The sequence below is a fragment of the Hoplias malabaricus genome, chromosome 10, assembly GCF_029633855.1.
Source record: "Hoplias malabaricus isolate fHopMal1 chromosome 10, fHopMal1.hap1, whole genome shotgun sequence".
NCBI lineage: Eukaryota > Metazoa > Chordata > Actinopteri > Characiformes > Erythrinidae > Hoplias > Hoplias malabaricus.
The window spans coordinates 5,901,801-5,918,186 of NC_089809.1; the positions used below are offsets into that span (position 1 = coordinate 5,901,801).

The 16,386-nt window shown below is 39.4% G+C and overlaps 1 protein-coding gene across 1 annotated transcript; it reads left to right on the forward strand.

The window, feature by feature from the left end:
• The first annotated feature begins 7,792 nt into the window (after positions 1-7,792).
• LOC136708964 (C-X-C chemokine receptor type 3-like) lies at positions 7,793-9,943 on the forward strand. The gene is made up of 2 exons (XM_066683895.1): positions 7,793-8,131; positions 9,174-9,943. The coding sequence occupies exons 1-2, from the start codon at positions 7,796-7,798 to the stop codon at positions 9,873-9,875; spliced, it is 1,038 nt and encodes a 345-aa protein (XP_066539992.1). The 5' UTR covers positions 7,793-7,795; the 3' UTR covers positions 9,876-9,943.
• The last annotated feature ends 6,443 nt before the right edge of the window (positions 9,944-16,386 follow it).

The following is a 16,386-nucleotide window of genomic DNA, read 5'->3' on the forward strand; positions in this document are numbered from 1 at the left end:
GTACTTTTTTAAACATTTTATTCAACATTACATTATAATATTCCTAGACTTTTATTTTTTAAAATCTGCTGTTGGTTTGTGCAGCATTTCACAGTTAAAAAGTTGACACTAAACAAACAAATACCTGACAAAACGGTGTCTGAGTGACATTTAGTTTGTGACCGAGTCAAAGAGTCGTGTGTAACAGTTTACACAGCTCTGGTCATGTGACATCCTGGTGAGAATATAAACACACATCCTCCAGAGAAAACACTTCACACTATGCACACTGTGTGGGGCTTATTTTCTTCAAACATTTACACTTCCATATGCTGTTAAATGTAAAAGTTCTGTACACTTAACCTCAGTCAAACCATTACCAGAGTTACATACCCACACACACAACACAGCACTGCCACAGAGCAGGGGCGTTTCCACAAAGCAGGGTTTCTCAGTTAGCTAGATCACTTAAGGCCAAAGCTGAGGACTATCCAATAGGACTCTATTCCTATTAGACGGGAGTGACTTTGGGCTTAAGTTATCTACCTAAACAGAGAAATCCAGCTTTGTGGAACACCTCACTAGTTTGATTTGGGTGGTAGATCGTTCTCAGTGCTGCAGTGGCCCTGACGTTGTGGTGGTGTGTTAGTGTGTGTTGTGCTGATATGAGTGGATCAGACACAGCAGGTCTGCTCAAGTTTTTAGAGAATTCAGTGTCACTGCTGTGCTCAAAATAATCAAACCAAGAGTTGGCCAGGGTTAATTGTGGTGGACTAGTAGTGGAAACCAAAACCGAGTCCCTGTCAGCTGACTGTGACTAGTTGCATTTTTAATGTTTTCACAGTACTTTCCATTCCTCTCTGTTATACCCTCCCTTAAATTTCCAGTTTTATCATAAGCTGAGGCTTCTAATTTAATACCCACACAGTCTCAGTGACAAAGGTACTGTGTTTTAACCAGGTGTTTCTACAACCATTGCTGCAGTAACAGCTTCTACTCATCTCAAAAGGCTTTAGATTTTATGTTGAGACACTGCTGTGAGGATTTGATGCTGATTAGGTCCATGAACTTTGAACTTAGGTAAGTTTTTATCATCCTTATATTCACTGAAATGAATTCTGTTCATGTTTTGTGATTCTGATGTCTGTAAACTCTCACTGTTGTTAGGGAATTAGCTTTAATATCTAGTTACAAATTAACAACAGCTGTGTATTGACTGAAGATGTAGTCAATGTTGTGCAGCTTATAGAGTGCCATTTTTCTCAAATAAATGTTATGAATAATAAATGTTTAATGAAAGAATGAGGCAATAGCCACAGTTCCAATTTGTACGTGTCTTTCATAAGTGTGTAGTCATTTATTAACAGTTCAAGTAACTCTAGTGTAGGTCCTGGTCATGAACTGTTGAGTTCCACTGTGTAAATATATATATAATTTATTTAAAAGATAAAAGGTGAAAATGCAGATGTTTGGAATGAGGTTTTAGGACACAATAGGATGGTGATGACACTTTTTAGTTTTTGGTAAAGAAGCATCGCTTTTTGTGATAAAATCATTATTTCCATGAAACCCTTCCCACACACACACACACACAAACACACACACACACACACACACACACACAGATAGCACAAAAAGCAAGGACATTTGTGTTTGGTAGATTTAAATCGGTGCCAGTTAAAAGGGAAATTTACAGGATTTCCAATGGTATAAGATTTATTGCCAAGAAGCATTGTTACAACAAAGAAATAATCTACAAACACATATTTCCTTTACTTTTTGTGCTATGTTTATATACAGTACCAGTCAAATGTTTGAACACACGCACTCAGTGAGGTTTCCTTTGTTTTGGGCCATTTTCTAAATATTGTGAATGTACAGCACCAGTCAAAATTTGGACATCTTCTCATTCAATGTTTTTTCTTTGTTTTTTATTATTTTCTACATTGTAAATGAATGTGGAAGACATTAAACCTATGAAGGAACACATAGTCTCCGGATACAACCAAATGTATTTTTAGAACTTTTTTTAAATGATATATATATATATTATTGTATATGAAGATTTTTCATATCCATTTAGAGGAAAAATCCACAAAACAACCCCTAAAACATAAAACAAAAGCAAAACTAAAGATAAGCCGTTTAGTGAAGTGGTCTGTTCCACCACAGGGCAGAAGGAAAACAACAGATATTACTCACAAAGCACCCACTGAAATTTTCAGTTTTCATTTGAAATATTTTACCTGTGAAGGTGCCAGAAAGTCTCAGACCTTCACCAACAAAATTATGCAGAGAGGCTTTAATTAACAGAAGGGGAAAAACAAAACTCATAGTGAAAAAAACAAGCAGAGGTCAAAACTGGAACAGACTGGACACCAAACAGTGAAACAGACCAAAAAACAAAAACACAGACAAACACAACCCAAAAGATTAAGAACATGGAGGAATGCCAAAGAATAAAAGGGGAGAGAAAAGTGTGGAGCTCACCAGACTTTTTTATAGAGTATAATGGAAGCTGAACAAGTTTGGTATTCAACAGAGGCTAATCTTGAAAACAATCCTGGAGGACTGCAGTGCTGTGACTGTCACATGAAGCCAAGGAGGATGAAAGAAGTCAGCAACCAACCCTTTCTGCTTTAGTGTAATGGGATCTATGTAGGAAAGAGATAGTAAACTGGAATCTGGAAGTAAAAAGGAAAACACTGGGCCTGATTTAAACATTTTGCAGTGCCAGGTGTTCTAATGTTCAGGTATTTTATTATGTGTAAGAAAGAAAAAGGATGATCAGCTCCTACAACTGCTATAATGTTAAATACACGGTCAGAATCTCAAATATCACAAATTCTTACAGCAGGTGTGAGTTTGTGTGAATAGAAAGAGGGGTTGTCATAGTTTTGAGAAGGTACTGCTCCAACACAAGTCTCTGAAGAATGGCTCAGTGGTGTATGGATATGATGCTACGCTACTCTCTTTAAAATTAGCAGAGCCTACAAACTTTTGTATGTACGGGCCAATTCACAGCTGCTTCAACATTGTTGTTATCCATAATAATCTCATTAGCACTGATGACATACCGTGAAATGCAAATGGGATGGAAGTCAACCTCACATTTTGCTCTCTTCACTAACAAGTGGTCGGCTAATGGCTCATTTATGCCTAACGTTAAATACGGATTTGGATAAGGACGGAGCCTTCTGTCCCTATTTCGTACGCAATCTGCACGTTTTCTGAAAGCTACGGATGAGGACGGGACTGCGCAATAGCAGGCGAAGGTGTGGGTTCTCATGCCTGATGTGCGAGGCTACATGGCAAAAGCAAGTTATTGGAAAGTATTGGAAATTACGTTTTTCATCAATTTCTCCGTCCGAATGTTGCGCAGTATTTAATGGCCTCACAGACCACTGCCGTTTTTTTTATTAAATACAGGACAATAATTTTACTCCGAACTGCCCTCTACTAATTGTGTTGCTCAACAACCATATCTAACCACCGTTTAGGACAAAAGGTGTGCAAATACGCGACAGTGAAACTGCGAGAGAGAGAGTGAGTAGTCAGAATATGATTGTGGATATCTTAAATTGTACCACAGTTAGTTCCGACCCTGCAATGTGATTGGCTGAGAGACGTTCCAGGAACGCCCATATTACACGATAATGGCACTCTGACCAAAGCTCTTCAGATATCACTCCACAAAATACATGTAACCTAGCAACGAAGCCAGTGCTTACAAGGGGAACAATTCCTTTTCCGTCGCGCACCTTATTTTAAACAGAGTAAACAATTATGGCGCAGTGGTCTCTGCTGTCTGACTTGTAAACAAAAGAAAATCTGAAATAAATAATATAAATAACTTGTTTCTAAAGTGTAATTGCCGTTTTTGTTTTTGCTAATAATCGCCCCCCCCCCCAGTCAGAATTATCATTTAAGATATCAGAAATACAAAAAGCAAGTTAGTTCAAGATATCTGTAATTTATTTGAAGTTATCGTAAAAGGAATTTTGACTAGTCAAAATTACAATTTTGAGTTTTGACTTGTCATTACTTTCATCCAAGATATCTAGAATTTAATTTCAGACATGTACAATTTAGTAAATTTGACATCATTAAATCTGGGCATACTTACATATTCATGATAGGATTTAATCACACACTGTAGCTGACACGAAACATAAATACTTTGTGAACGTAGTCTCTACGTTCCATCTGAATTATTCATAACATAATGAGCTAGGCACTGACCTATGGCTACGTTGAGCCCTACGTGAGCAGTATGAAGACAGCAATACTACTAAGCTGATCCCCATAGCAACTGGAAGTTTATTTTTCTCAATAAAAAAACTCTCTTGTTTAATACATTAAAATTTGTAAACATGCATATTATTATATAACTTCATTCATAACATGCTCTAAAGCTTTTCGCAATTTTATATCAAACAAACATCACTATTCTCTCACACTGTGTGTGTGACACATACTGAGGCTTAATTCATTCACATTGATAAATTATGTGCATTCTTTTAATAGCATACTGGTAAACAATATGGTGTCAATACAAACCCATAGTGAAATTAACTTTCCAGATACTCCTCTTTATGTAAACATGTATAATATATTTACAGATACAATAATTTACTCATGTTTTATTTAATTATGTGTATCTACTTCTATACATATACATAAAGAGAGGTTAAATCTCCTTCAAAATGAAATTGAACAAAAAAATCTATGAAAAAAGGGCTTTTTTCAGCAGTAAATTCAGTGGTGGCTGAAGTGAGGGGTTTATAAATATATATATATATATATATATATATATATATATATATATATATATATATATATATATATATATATATATATATATATATATATATATATATATGTGTGTGTGTGTGTGTATTAAACGTATTTATATATGTATAATGTTATACAAAATCTCATTAAAAAAAACATTTTTCAGAACATTAAACACTGGAATTTTTCCGTTATTTGGTAAGTTAAGGCTTTATGTTGTTTCAGCAATAACGCCATACACCAGTAGGTGGCAGTAAAGCATCATGATTCATGAAATACACAAACTTAATGTGTTAACACGTTCATAACGCGTTAACACGTACATACCTCACACAGTGCTAACACGAAATTATACGCTACGTGTTAACACAGAGAATCCAACACGTTTAGAGACCAACGGCGTTCCATATCGCACAGTTCAGAACGCCGTTGGTCTCTAAACGTGTTGGATTCTCTGTTATATCACTTGAAGCGCATGCGTACATTTCCCATACACAGAGGGTGTATAAATAAGCATTATTAGTCTGAAAAGAACCTGACAAAAGAGGTAAAATCAAGGAGATATATCAAGGAGCACCCGGAGGAAACCCACGCAGACACACAGAGAACACATCAAAACTCCTCACAGACAGTCAGACGGAAGAAACCCACGAAGACACAGGGAGCACATACCACACTCCTCAGACAGTCATCCGGAGGAAACCCACGCAGACACAGGGAGAACACACCACACTCCTCACAGACAGTCACCCAGAGCAAACCCACGCAGACACAGGGAGAACACACCACACTCCTCACAGACAGTCACCCGGTGGAAACGCACACTGACACAGAGAGAACACACCATACTCCTCACAGACAGTCATCAGGAGGAAACCCACAAAGACACAGGGAGAAAATACCACACTCCACACAGACAGTCACCCGGAGGAAACCCACGCAGACACAGGGAGAACACACCACACTCCTCACAGACAGTCACCCAGAGGAAACGCACGCTGACACAGAGAGAACACACCACACTCCTCACAGACAGTCATCCGGAGGAAACCCACGAAGACACAGGGAGAACACACCAAACTCCTCACAGACAGTCACCCGGAGGAAAGCCACGCAGCCACAGGGAGAACACGCCACACTCCTCATAGACAGTCATCCGGAGGAAACCCACAAAGACACAGGGAGAACACGCCACACTCCTCACAGACAGTCACCTGGAGGAAACCCACACAGACACAGGGAGAACACACCACACTCCTCACAGACAGTCACCCGGAGGAAACCCACACAGACACTGGGAGAACACACCACAGTCCTCATAGACAGTCACCCAGAGGAAACCCACACAGACACAGGGAGAACACACCACGCTCCTCACAGACAGTCACCTGGAGTAAACCCACGCAGACACAGGGAGAACACATCACACTCCTCATAGACAATCACCCGGAGGAAACCCACACAGACACAGGGAGAACACACCACACTTCTCACAGACAGTCACCCGGAGTGGGACTTGAACACACAATTTCCAGGTCCCAGGTGCTGTGTGACTGCGACATAATATAATATATTACATAATATATAATAATATAGGTAATAATATCTATGTGTCCCTCAGCAGTTCTAGGGATATAGGAATATTGTTTAGTGATCTGATTCAGACCCTGAAAAACTATACATGTTCTGAGACCATGACCTCCTGAATACACTCCTCCACAGTTATCTCTTCTTCCTGTGTAAGGGAATGAATTTGTGTTATAGGAAGAGATGATCCCTCTGTGATATCACAATCATATAACCGGTGTGGAGGAAGGTTTGCGTTATTCTTTGGTACCACTTTATACTAAGACTACACTTATACAGGCTTCTATGGTTTGAACATCTGTTTATCTCATGGTCACCTTAAAGGTCTGATTAAAAAAAAGATGTCCATTACCCTTTCTATTTCTGTGTTTAAAAAGAAAGTGGCCTCTTTTCTGTCTAATACTGAAAGTGTGAGAGAACTTCCTGAAAATGTCAAGGTACAGAATAAGCTCAGACCCGAGAATGTGAATTTAGTCATTTCACATGTTAAGGTACATCACATTATCACGCACCGTCTGTGGTTAATTGATTAAACCTGGTGGTTTAATGGTTAAACATTTACAAATATGTGCTGAAGCTCACAGGGTTAATGAGACTCGTGGAGAAGGCAAATTAAGATCAGGATTTTGCAAGATCCGAGGTTTAACAATGTAGATGGATGAGGGTTCACTATTTAGCAAATAACAGGTCATTTTTACCCTTATATTTGAGTTTTAAATTATTTTAAATGATTTTGAATTATATGTGTTTGCAACATAATTAATAATCATAAACAAACAGATTGCAAATAAATGTATAAACCTTTATATGTATATGTATAGGTATGTACCGTTCTCAAGTGGTACCGATTCTTTTTTACTGTAACCCTCCTGGAGTGCTGCTAAGGTATCATTTATTATATGGTAAGGTCAATATTTATTATATTTAACCAAGACAATCCAGAAATACGTGAAAATTCAGAGGAATCTCAGACTAAATATGTTATGTCCTCAATATGAAGATTATTTTTTGTACTTTGATAGGCGTTGATACCCACTCAAGGCGCCATTTGGGGTTTGTTGACCGGTTGAACATGGATATTTCTTTTTCTCCAGAATCAATCAAGACAAAATGACAGAATCACCTTGGTAACAGTATAAAGAGACGGGTAAAGGAAATATTTTGCAATCAACCCATTTGTGGAAACACCACATCCTGACTGGGGTGGTTTATTTCACAATTTGTGGGTTGGTAGGAGCCCAATGTCCTCACATTCATGTGCTAATGCTAATTTTAATCCATTTTACAGCATATTTAAATTCCACATTTGAAAATTAGTTTCTAAATCTATTCAGTGTGATATTCCTCAACAATTATATGTTGGGATTTTTTCTTTCTTTCTTTCTTTGACCAGGTCATGGCAGAAAAGATCGTCTTCTCACCTGCTGACTTCAATATGTCAGAATACAATTACATCTTTAATGAATCAGATTATTATGATGAGTCTTGCTGTGGGACGGTGTGTGGGCAGCAGATCAGCATGAACTATGAGGCAGTCTTCGTCCCTGTGCTGTACTCAGTTGCAGTGGTTCTGGGGCTACTGGGTCATGGGCTGGTGCTGGTGGTCCTGTGGCAGAAGAGGCGGGGCTGGAGTGCGACTGACACCTTCATTCTTCATCTGAGCATCGCTGACATCCTGCTGTTGTTGACCATGCCCCTGTGGGCAGTGCAGGCTGCCAAGGATTGGATCTTTGGCACAGTGGTCTGTAAAGTGACCGGAGCTCTGTTTCAGGTATAAAAAAAAATAAAATAAATAAATACAAAAACCTCTAAGCACTGCTGACCAAAGGTTATTCGACTTGTAACAAAAAAGAACCAATTCTTCCAAAGGGCCACTGGAAACTACGCATACAGTAGACAATGTTCTACGTTAATGCAACTAGTGTAAAACAAGGGGCCAGTTCAATAGTGGCATCTTAACTTTACTCCAAGCTTTCATGTATCATCATCGTCTGTTTAAACCTGCTGCTGGGGGAGCATCTAGAGGCATAACCTGGTATTGTACCAATGGAACCCAGAGAACAAGAAACTGAGCCGCCAAGAAACTGCTTACTCAGATTGTTAAACTGAATGAAACAATGAAGCACACATTTTTAAAACAAATATTGTTTATATTTAAACCAAGGATCTGTACCTTTGTATTTATATCAAATATTACAAAAACTATATCCATACCCTTAATATGTAGACCTTAACTTCCACACATCCCTACTATCTGTAAAAGTATTATAACAGATATATTTATTTATTTTAAATAAAACGCACTGACACTGAATTAGTATGTAATGTGATTTTTATTCACACAGCTGTGTTTTTCTCTCAGACACCCTCTTTCAACCAAATGTATCTACAGCATTCAGACATATGCTAGCATACATTAGCAAGAAGCAGCACAGCACAGTTTTTTAGTGCTAACAAGTGAAGGTGGTTGGTCTCATGATAAAGAATGAGGCCTGTTTACTGTATGTTTGCCAACTTCATATATTACAGCTTGAAAAACAGTTATATTTCAATTTTGTTTTTATAAATTATTGCTAGCTAGTGACACTTCAGTTGTAACTGGGTGTTAGTGCTCTCTCTACCCACTTTTAGGCCCTTGCCCCTCCCCTCCAAGAATCCTTTTTTTATTTCAAAATAAAAGACTCTCCTGATTGGACAGGGTTTTTTTTTTCACTTGGCGAATGTCCAATTTATTTTGTTGCTAAATTTTATTCAACACTACATTAATAAACAGACTTATTCAATGTCATGTTCCCCAATGTCTGAATGTCCAGATGAACTTCTACTGCGGGATCTTCCTGCTGGCCTGCATTAGCCTGGACCGCTACCTGTCCATCGTCCACGCCGTCCAGATGTACTCTCGCAAGAAGCCCTGGCTAATCCAGCTAAGCTGTATGGCCGTCTGGTTCTTCTCCTTGATGCTGTCCATCCCTGAGTGGATCTATTTGAAGGCTGTTGAAGACTTTAGACGAGAAAAAATTGAGTGTGTCCCCAACTACCCCTTTAACACACACTGGCGTACCACATCAAGATGGCTGTACCACCTGGTGGGATCCCTGATTCCAGCTCTTGTGATTCTGTTTTGCTTAATCTGCATCTTACTGACGCTTCAGATAGGCTCCCAGGGGAAGCAGAAGCAGAGGGCCATGCGGGTGATCTTGGCCTTAGTCGTGGTCTTTTTCATCTGCTGGACGCCCTACAACCTCACGCTTCTGGTCGACACCATCCACACAAACCTGAGCCACAGCAACAGCAGCGACGCCTGCGACACCACCACAGCTCTGGACATCGCCTTAAGCATCACCTCCACACTCGGTTACCTGCACTGCTGCATGAACCCCATCCTCTACGCCTTCGTTGAGGTAAAGTTCCGGCGCCATCTGCTGGACATGGCCTCTCGGCGCAATGGGCGCGAAAGCACTGTTTCTCATCAGACCTCCATCTGGTCCGAGTCTGTGGACACCTCTGCTTTCTGAGAAACTTTGGATGGGTGGGGAGTTTTGTTTGGAAAAACCCTTTCAGAGGGTTTCACGATTTTCTGTTCTTTTACCAAATTCCCAAAATGTTTACCACAGACTGCTTTGGCATTTTCGTAAGTGAAGATTAATTGGACAGTCAGTAGGGGTACAACAGTATGAAACATCATTTTTATTCATTCATTCATTCATTCATTATCTGTAAGCGCTTATGTTGTGTATTGTTTTATGTTTTATGTCTTTTGCAATTTAATGTGTGTGCACTGTTTTATGTTTGCACTAGTTGCACTTTAATGTTGTGTATTGTTTTATGTAGCACCTTGGTCCTGGAGGAACGCTATTTCATTTCACTGTGTACTGTAAACACTGTATACTGCTGAAATGACAATAAACTTCTTGAACTTGAACTTGAACTTATCCAGTTTAGGGTCACGGTGGGTCCAGAGCCTACCTGGAATCATTGGGCGCAAGACGGGAAAACACCCTGGAGGGGGCGCCAGTCCTTCACAGAGCAACACACACCCACACTCACATCTACAGACACTTTTGAGCCGCCAATCCACCAACCAACGTGTGTTTTTGGACTGTGGGTGGAAACCGGAGCACCCGGAGAAAACCCACGCAGACACGGGGAGAACACACCACACTCCTCACAGACAGTCACCCGGAGGAAACCCACGCAGACACAGGGAGAACACACCACAATCCTCACAGACAGTCACCCGGAGGAAACCCGCGCAGACACAGGGAGAACACACCACACTCCTCACAGACTGTCACCCAGAGGAAACCCACGCAGACACAGGGAGAACACACCACACTCCTCACAGACAGTCACCCGGAGGAAACGCACGCTGACACAGAGAGAACACACCACACTCCTCACAGACAGTCATCCGGACGAAACCCAAGAAGACACAGGGAGAACATACCACACTCCTCACAGACAGTCACCCGGAGGAAACCCACGCAGACACAGGGAGAACACACCACACTCCTCACAGACAGTCACCCGGAGGAAACGCATGCTGACACAGGGAGAACACACCACACTCATCACAGACAGTCACCCGGAGGAAACCCATGCAGACACAGAGAACAAACCACACTCCTCACAGACAGTCACCCGGAGGAAACCCATGCAGACACAGGAAGAACACACCACACTCCTCACAGACAGTCATCTGGAGGAAACCCACAAAGACACAGGGAGAACATACCACACTCCTCACAGACAGTCACCCGGAGGAAACCCATGCAGACACAGAGAGAACACACCACACTCCTCACAGACAGTCACCTGGAGGAAGCCCACACAGACACAGGGAGAACACACCACACTCCTCACAGACAGTCACCCAGAGGAAAGCCACGCAGACACAGTGAGAACACACCACACTCCTCACAGACAGTCACCCAGAGCGGGAATCGAAACCCACAACTTCCAGGTCCCGGGAGCTGTGTGACTGCGACACCTACCTGCTTCACCACCGTGCCGCCCCTTGCTCAGGTCTAGCTCAAGTAAAAATTAATGATTGGTAATTAATGGCTTTTTTGGAACTTAGATATCCAAGGAGTGGTCTGTGAGGTTTATGGTGAATTTACATATTTAAATTTAGGTTTTTGAAGATATAAGACTGTATGCTATAGATTTTTACACTGGTAACATTTTAAATCACAGTAATTAGTGCGACTCGTTATGTGTAATTACAGTTATTCTGTGTGCAATTGTTGTTTGTTCATTATACTTTCAAATACAATGTAAATTCAAAATAAAATATGCTGATATGCAAAAGTATTGAAGCACTTTAGAGGAAACAAAATATTTTCAGCCACATCAACCTCAATGGTGATTCATTCTGGATCTCAAAAATCAACTCACAGGTATTGGATGAAGCTTAATCCAGTAGCGGTATTAACATGGAAAGGCATTGGCATCTTACGTTCGCGTGACACTGGCACATGCCAGTAACATCGGCACCTTACGTACGGGTGACAGTGGCATCTATTTTTTTTTTTTGGTGACAGTGGCATGTGCCAATGGCATCTATTTTTTTTTTTTTTGGTGACAGTGGCATGTGCCAATGGCATCTATTTTTTTGTGACAGTGGCATGTGCCAATGGCATCGAATTTTTTTTTTTTTTTGACAGTGGCATATGCCTCTGTTTTGCGCAAATGCCGATGACATTGACATCCGTTTTATGACACTGACATATACTCCACTTCATTGTTGAACATCTGCCAGTAGACTAAGTTTAGCTAGCATTTGGATGTTTAAACTAGCTATATATTTAACTAGCACACGTATGCTACTAGCATGTAAACGGACCAAACATGTGACATGCTACAAACATAGCATCCCTTATTCGCACACAGTCCACTGTCACTGTGTTCATGGACAATTGAACTAAAAGTTCTTCACAGTTAGGGGTATACGACGCTCCTCAAAACCACCACTTTTAAGACGTCGACATACCACAATGCTGCCGTGCGATAACATGAGAGGCAGTAATATATATATATATATATATATATGTGTGTGTGTGTGTGTGTGTATAGAGTGAAAATCTAATATGACAGTGTATTAAATGAAACATTACTTTTTAAAATTTTCGAATTTAAATTGAGGTAGCAACCCTGCTAGGCCTAATCATAAAATTGAACACTGGCATCATCTAGGGGCCAAAGGTCTTTCTCAAGAAGAACGAGAAAACAATATGGGGACATTGCATGGTAGGTGTGTTGTACTATTACGTATTAAATGAGTACAAATAGTGGTGTAGCTACCATTATTATTTATATTATTTTATACAGGTAATGTTAAATGCCGTGTAGTATCATGTTCACTGGTTATCAGTAATATATGGGAAATACATTTTATACTGCTAATATACAATAGAATGCTGTATAGGAATGCTATTAAAAGTGGCAGAGGGCTATACTATAAGGTTTAGTGTGCCTGCGTTCTGGTGCTGCAAGTCTCTGACATGTTAACATTGATACCTTAATTCTATCCTGTATTTATTTTGCTTTTTAGGACACACATTTAAAACACTTGATGGTCTGTTTCATGACATCCAGGCTCACAGTACTTGTCCATTCTGTAGAAAGTGTGATGAGTGCACCCAGGACCACATCTCTAAAAAACATCTCAAGTATTCTGTTTTTTTTAAAGATGCTAGCAATAGTAAGCAGTCTGTTTCTAATCTGAATTTCTATGTTAATAATGGTATATTTATTTTGATAAATGCTGAGGAAATACTAATGGCCAAAATGTTCCTTTGTGATCAGTGTGATTGTCTTATTATTGAGATTAAAAACTTAAAAAATGATGTGCTGTTTATGATCTGTTGTTTTTGTAGACTTTTGATGACTTGTACAGTTAAACTAAATGTTCAGTAGTAATTACATAATGTTGAAATCTTTTTTCTGTCAGATCTTTTCACAGTGCCATGTTTTTGTGGACAAGTTAAAGACTTAAAAAGAAGTCATTAAATAAACACATGGGCTTTATTGTAAAGGAGAAGTTTAGGGGAAATCTGGATTATATGTCAGTAGAATTGGATGTCAGCACATATTATGAGCCTTCATCAGAAAGTCATACATTGTCTTGGTTGAAACGTCAGCTTTCCAGAATCTGACATGCAGTGTTGTACAAGGCTATTAGAGCTTCACGTGCCATAAAGACATTTTAATTTATCTAGTAGTCCAGTAGTAATGTTGCTTGGCAGCATTGTGGTATGTGGACATCTTGAAAGTGGTGAGTTTGAGGAGTGTCGTATACCCCTAACTGGGAAGAACTTGTAGTTCACTTGTCCATGAACACAGTGACATGACTATGTTTGTAGCATGTCACTTGTTTGGTCCGTTTACATGCTAGTAGCATAGGTGTGCTACCCAGTAAACAATTAGCCGTTGATTCGACGTTGAAATAACGTAATGACTGCCATCAACGTTCTCTTAAGGTTGAAAATGAACGTTGAAAAGACGACCAAACACAGACATTGAAAAAACGACTATTAGACGTATTTTGGACGTCCATTGACGTTATTAACTGGTCCCGAAATAAATTACTTGTATAAAACGCATTTTGGACGTCCACTGACGTTATCGATTGGTCACCACTTAACTAACTTATTAAGATGGATTTTGGACGTCCATTGACGTTTAAAATATGTGTTTGACGGACAGACTACTTTTAAACCTATTTTGAACGTCCAGGGACGTTCCTTGTTTACTGAGTAGTTAAATATATAGCTATAGTTTAAACATCCAAATGCTAGCTAAACTTACTGGCAGATGTTCAACAATGAAGTGGAGTATATGCCAGTGTCATAAAACGGATGTCAATGTCATCGGCATTTGCGCAAAACAGAGGCACATGCCACTGTCACTAAAAAAAAAAAAATAGATGCCACTGTCACCCGTACGTAAGGTGCCGATGTCACTGGCATGTGCCAGCGTCACGCGAACGTAAGATGCCGATGCCTTTCCATGTTAATACTGCCTCTCGCTTAATCTCTCCAGAGAACACATTTCCACTGCTCCATATGAAGAAATGGAGACTAGAAACTAATATGATGCTAAATTCTCAGTGTGCACTTCTCTAACACAGACACAAGATGGCGACAGAGTTTCAGTTCATATCCAATATATAAAATTAAATCATATTACAATAGTATTCCAAAACAAATTGCGTGAGACTGCAAAATAGAAGTCTTAATGTCTAAATTAATGTCTAAAATATTATTAATATATACCGAAAACAACGGATTTAATCTTAATATATCTTTATTTTATATAATTAATATATCTTTATTAATACGTTATTATTTCATTGTTAGGGCATGTTTTTAAAGGCTGTTGGAGGCAGTTAAAGAGTCACATGATCAGAAACGATCAGAATTCCAGGCAAGACATAACACGCCTGAGTGACAGCGTCGTGTGTAACAGTTGTCATTGCTCCGGTCACGTGACATTCTGAGGAAAATATAAACACACCTATTCCAGAGTAGACCGTTTAAACAGAAGCTGAGCTCCAACACACGCGCACACGATTGTTACCAGGCAAAGTGGGGACAGTACAATAACATTCATTTCACGAAGACCCTACCTTTACCCATAAATAATACTAGACTAACCCTAACCCTGACCTCTTACACAAAATCCCACCTAAATGTTTAACAAATTGTTGTCCTTGCTATGCCTGTATGTAAACAGGTCTCCAGTGATACCTCACACACACATTTTGGTTCTACTATACATGTTAGGACCTTCCATAGACATGTTGTTTATTGTTACTGATTAAAGCTTATCTCTACAATAATGGGGAACTGCAGTTCTCTTTGGTTTGTTTATGTTTGGAAGCTCTTTTAAGGTGGAATTGTATGTTTGAGGAGAAAAACGACTGCTGTTTTTCTACGTGGCTGAAGTCTAATTTGTAAGTTTTGATTAGCTGTTTGAATTACCATGGAAACGTGTTTGTTTAGTTTAGTAGCATTTTGGGTCTGTGTTTACTTTCATGCAGTTAGCCGTCTCCTGAAATTAGACTAGGTTCCTACCTAAATAATTTGAAACACCAAAAATAAGTCAGTTTTACCCATCCATGGAGCAGGAATACATCAACTTTTCATGACTTTCAACATTAGGATGTTTCTTTGCCTTTTTTTTCTGCAGTGAGGAGTGAGAGAGGAAGCCTAGCATGTCTGACCAATCCAGTTTTTGTTTGTTCTTGTTTACTGACACTGGTTTTTTTTTAAACACATTAGACCGGATAGTGAGGAAATATCTTCTCAATTGCTTTTTGATTACAATCTTGAACGTTGCCTTTATCACTACACTTATCTCTAACCCTAACCTCAGTAACCAAAAGGAAAACCATTGGCTCTTTTACTTTTTGGAATAAAATAAATCATATTTTTTCAAGGCAAATATGTCCTTACATTTCACCCAAACTGAATGTTGTCATGAGAATTGAGTCTTTATCCACACACACACACACACACACACACACACAGACACACACACACACACACACACACACACACCCCATCACCGTGAGATACATTGTGTTCTCAGGATCTTGAGAAATTTTTGTCAGTATACATTTCCTCTATTTGTATTTTCTATAGTGAAAAATGTTTAATTTGTTTAATCATGTTCTTGACTTTAAATAATATACACAGTACCACAGAGGTGCACTATGTAGTTTTAAATTACAGATTTTAATCCGTCTGTTGCTCTGAATAGTCTGTTAATAGTTTAACTATATGCTCTTCAATCCCTTCTGCCCTGACATGTATTTCCCCACCTCTCTCTTGTGTCTGTTTATCCTGAATGACCGTTAAACCAGTTTAATCCCTTGCCACATCAACACTGAGCATGTGTCCTGTATTTACCCTCATGTCTTATTTTCACTTTAACCAAAGCTCTTCATACTTTCTGTTTTCTTGCTATTTAGTTGTTTGTTACCCAGAGTCAGTAAGCAGAGGTTGGGTTCCCTTTTTAAAT

Excerpts from the sequence above, each read along its gene's own strand:
- LOC136708964 (XM_066683895.1), top strand. The coding sequence starts at position 7,796 with ATGTCAGAATACAATTACATCTTTAATGAATCAGATTATTATGATGAG. Across the intron at positions 8,132-9,173 it reads TGACCGGAGCTCTGTTTCAG|ATGAACTTCTACTGCGGGAT; the intron begins GTATAAAAAAAA and ends CTGAATGTCCAG.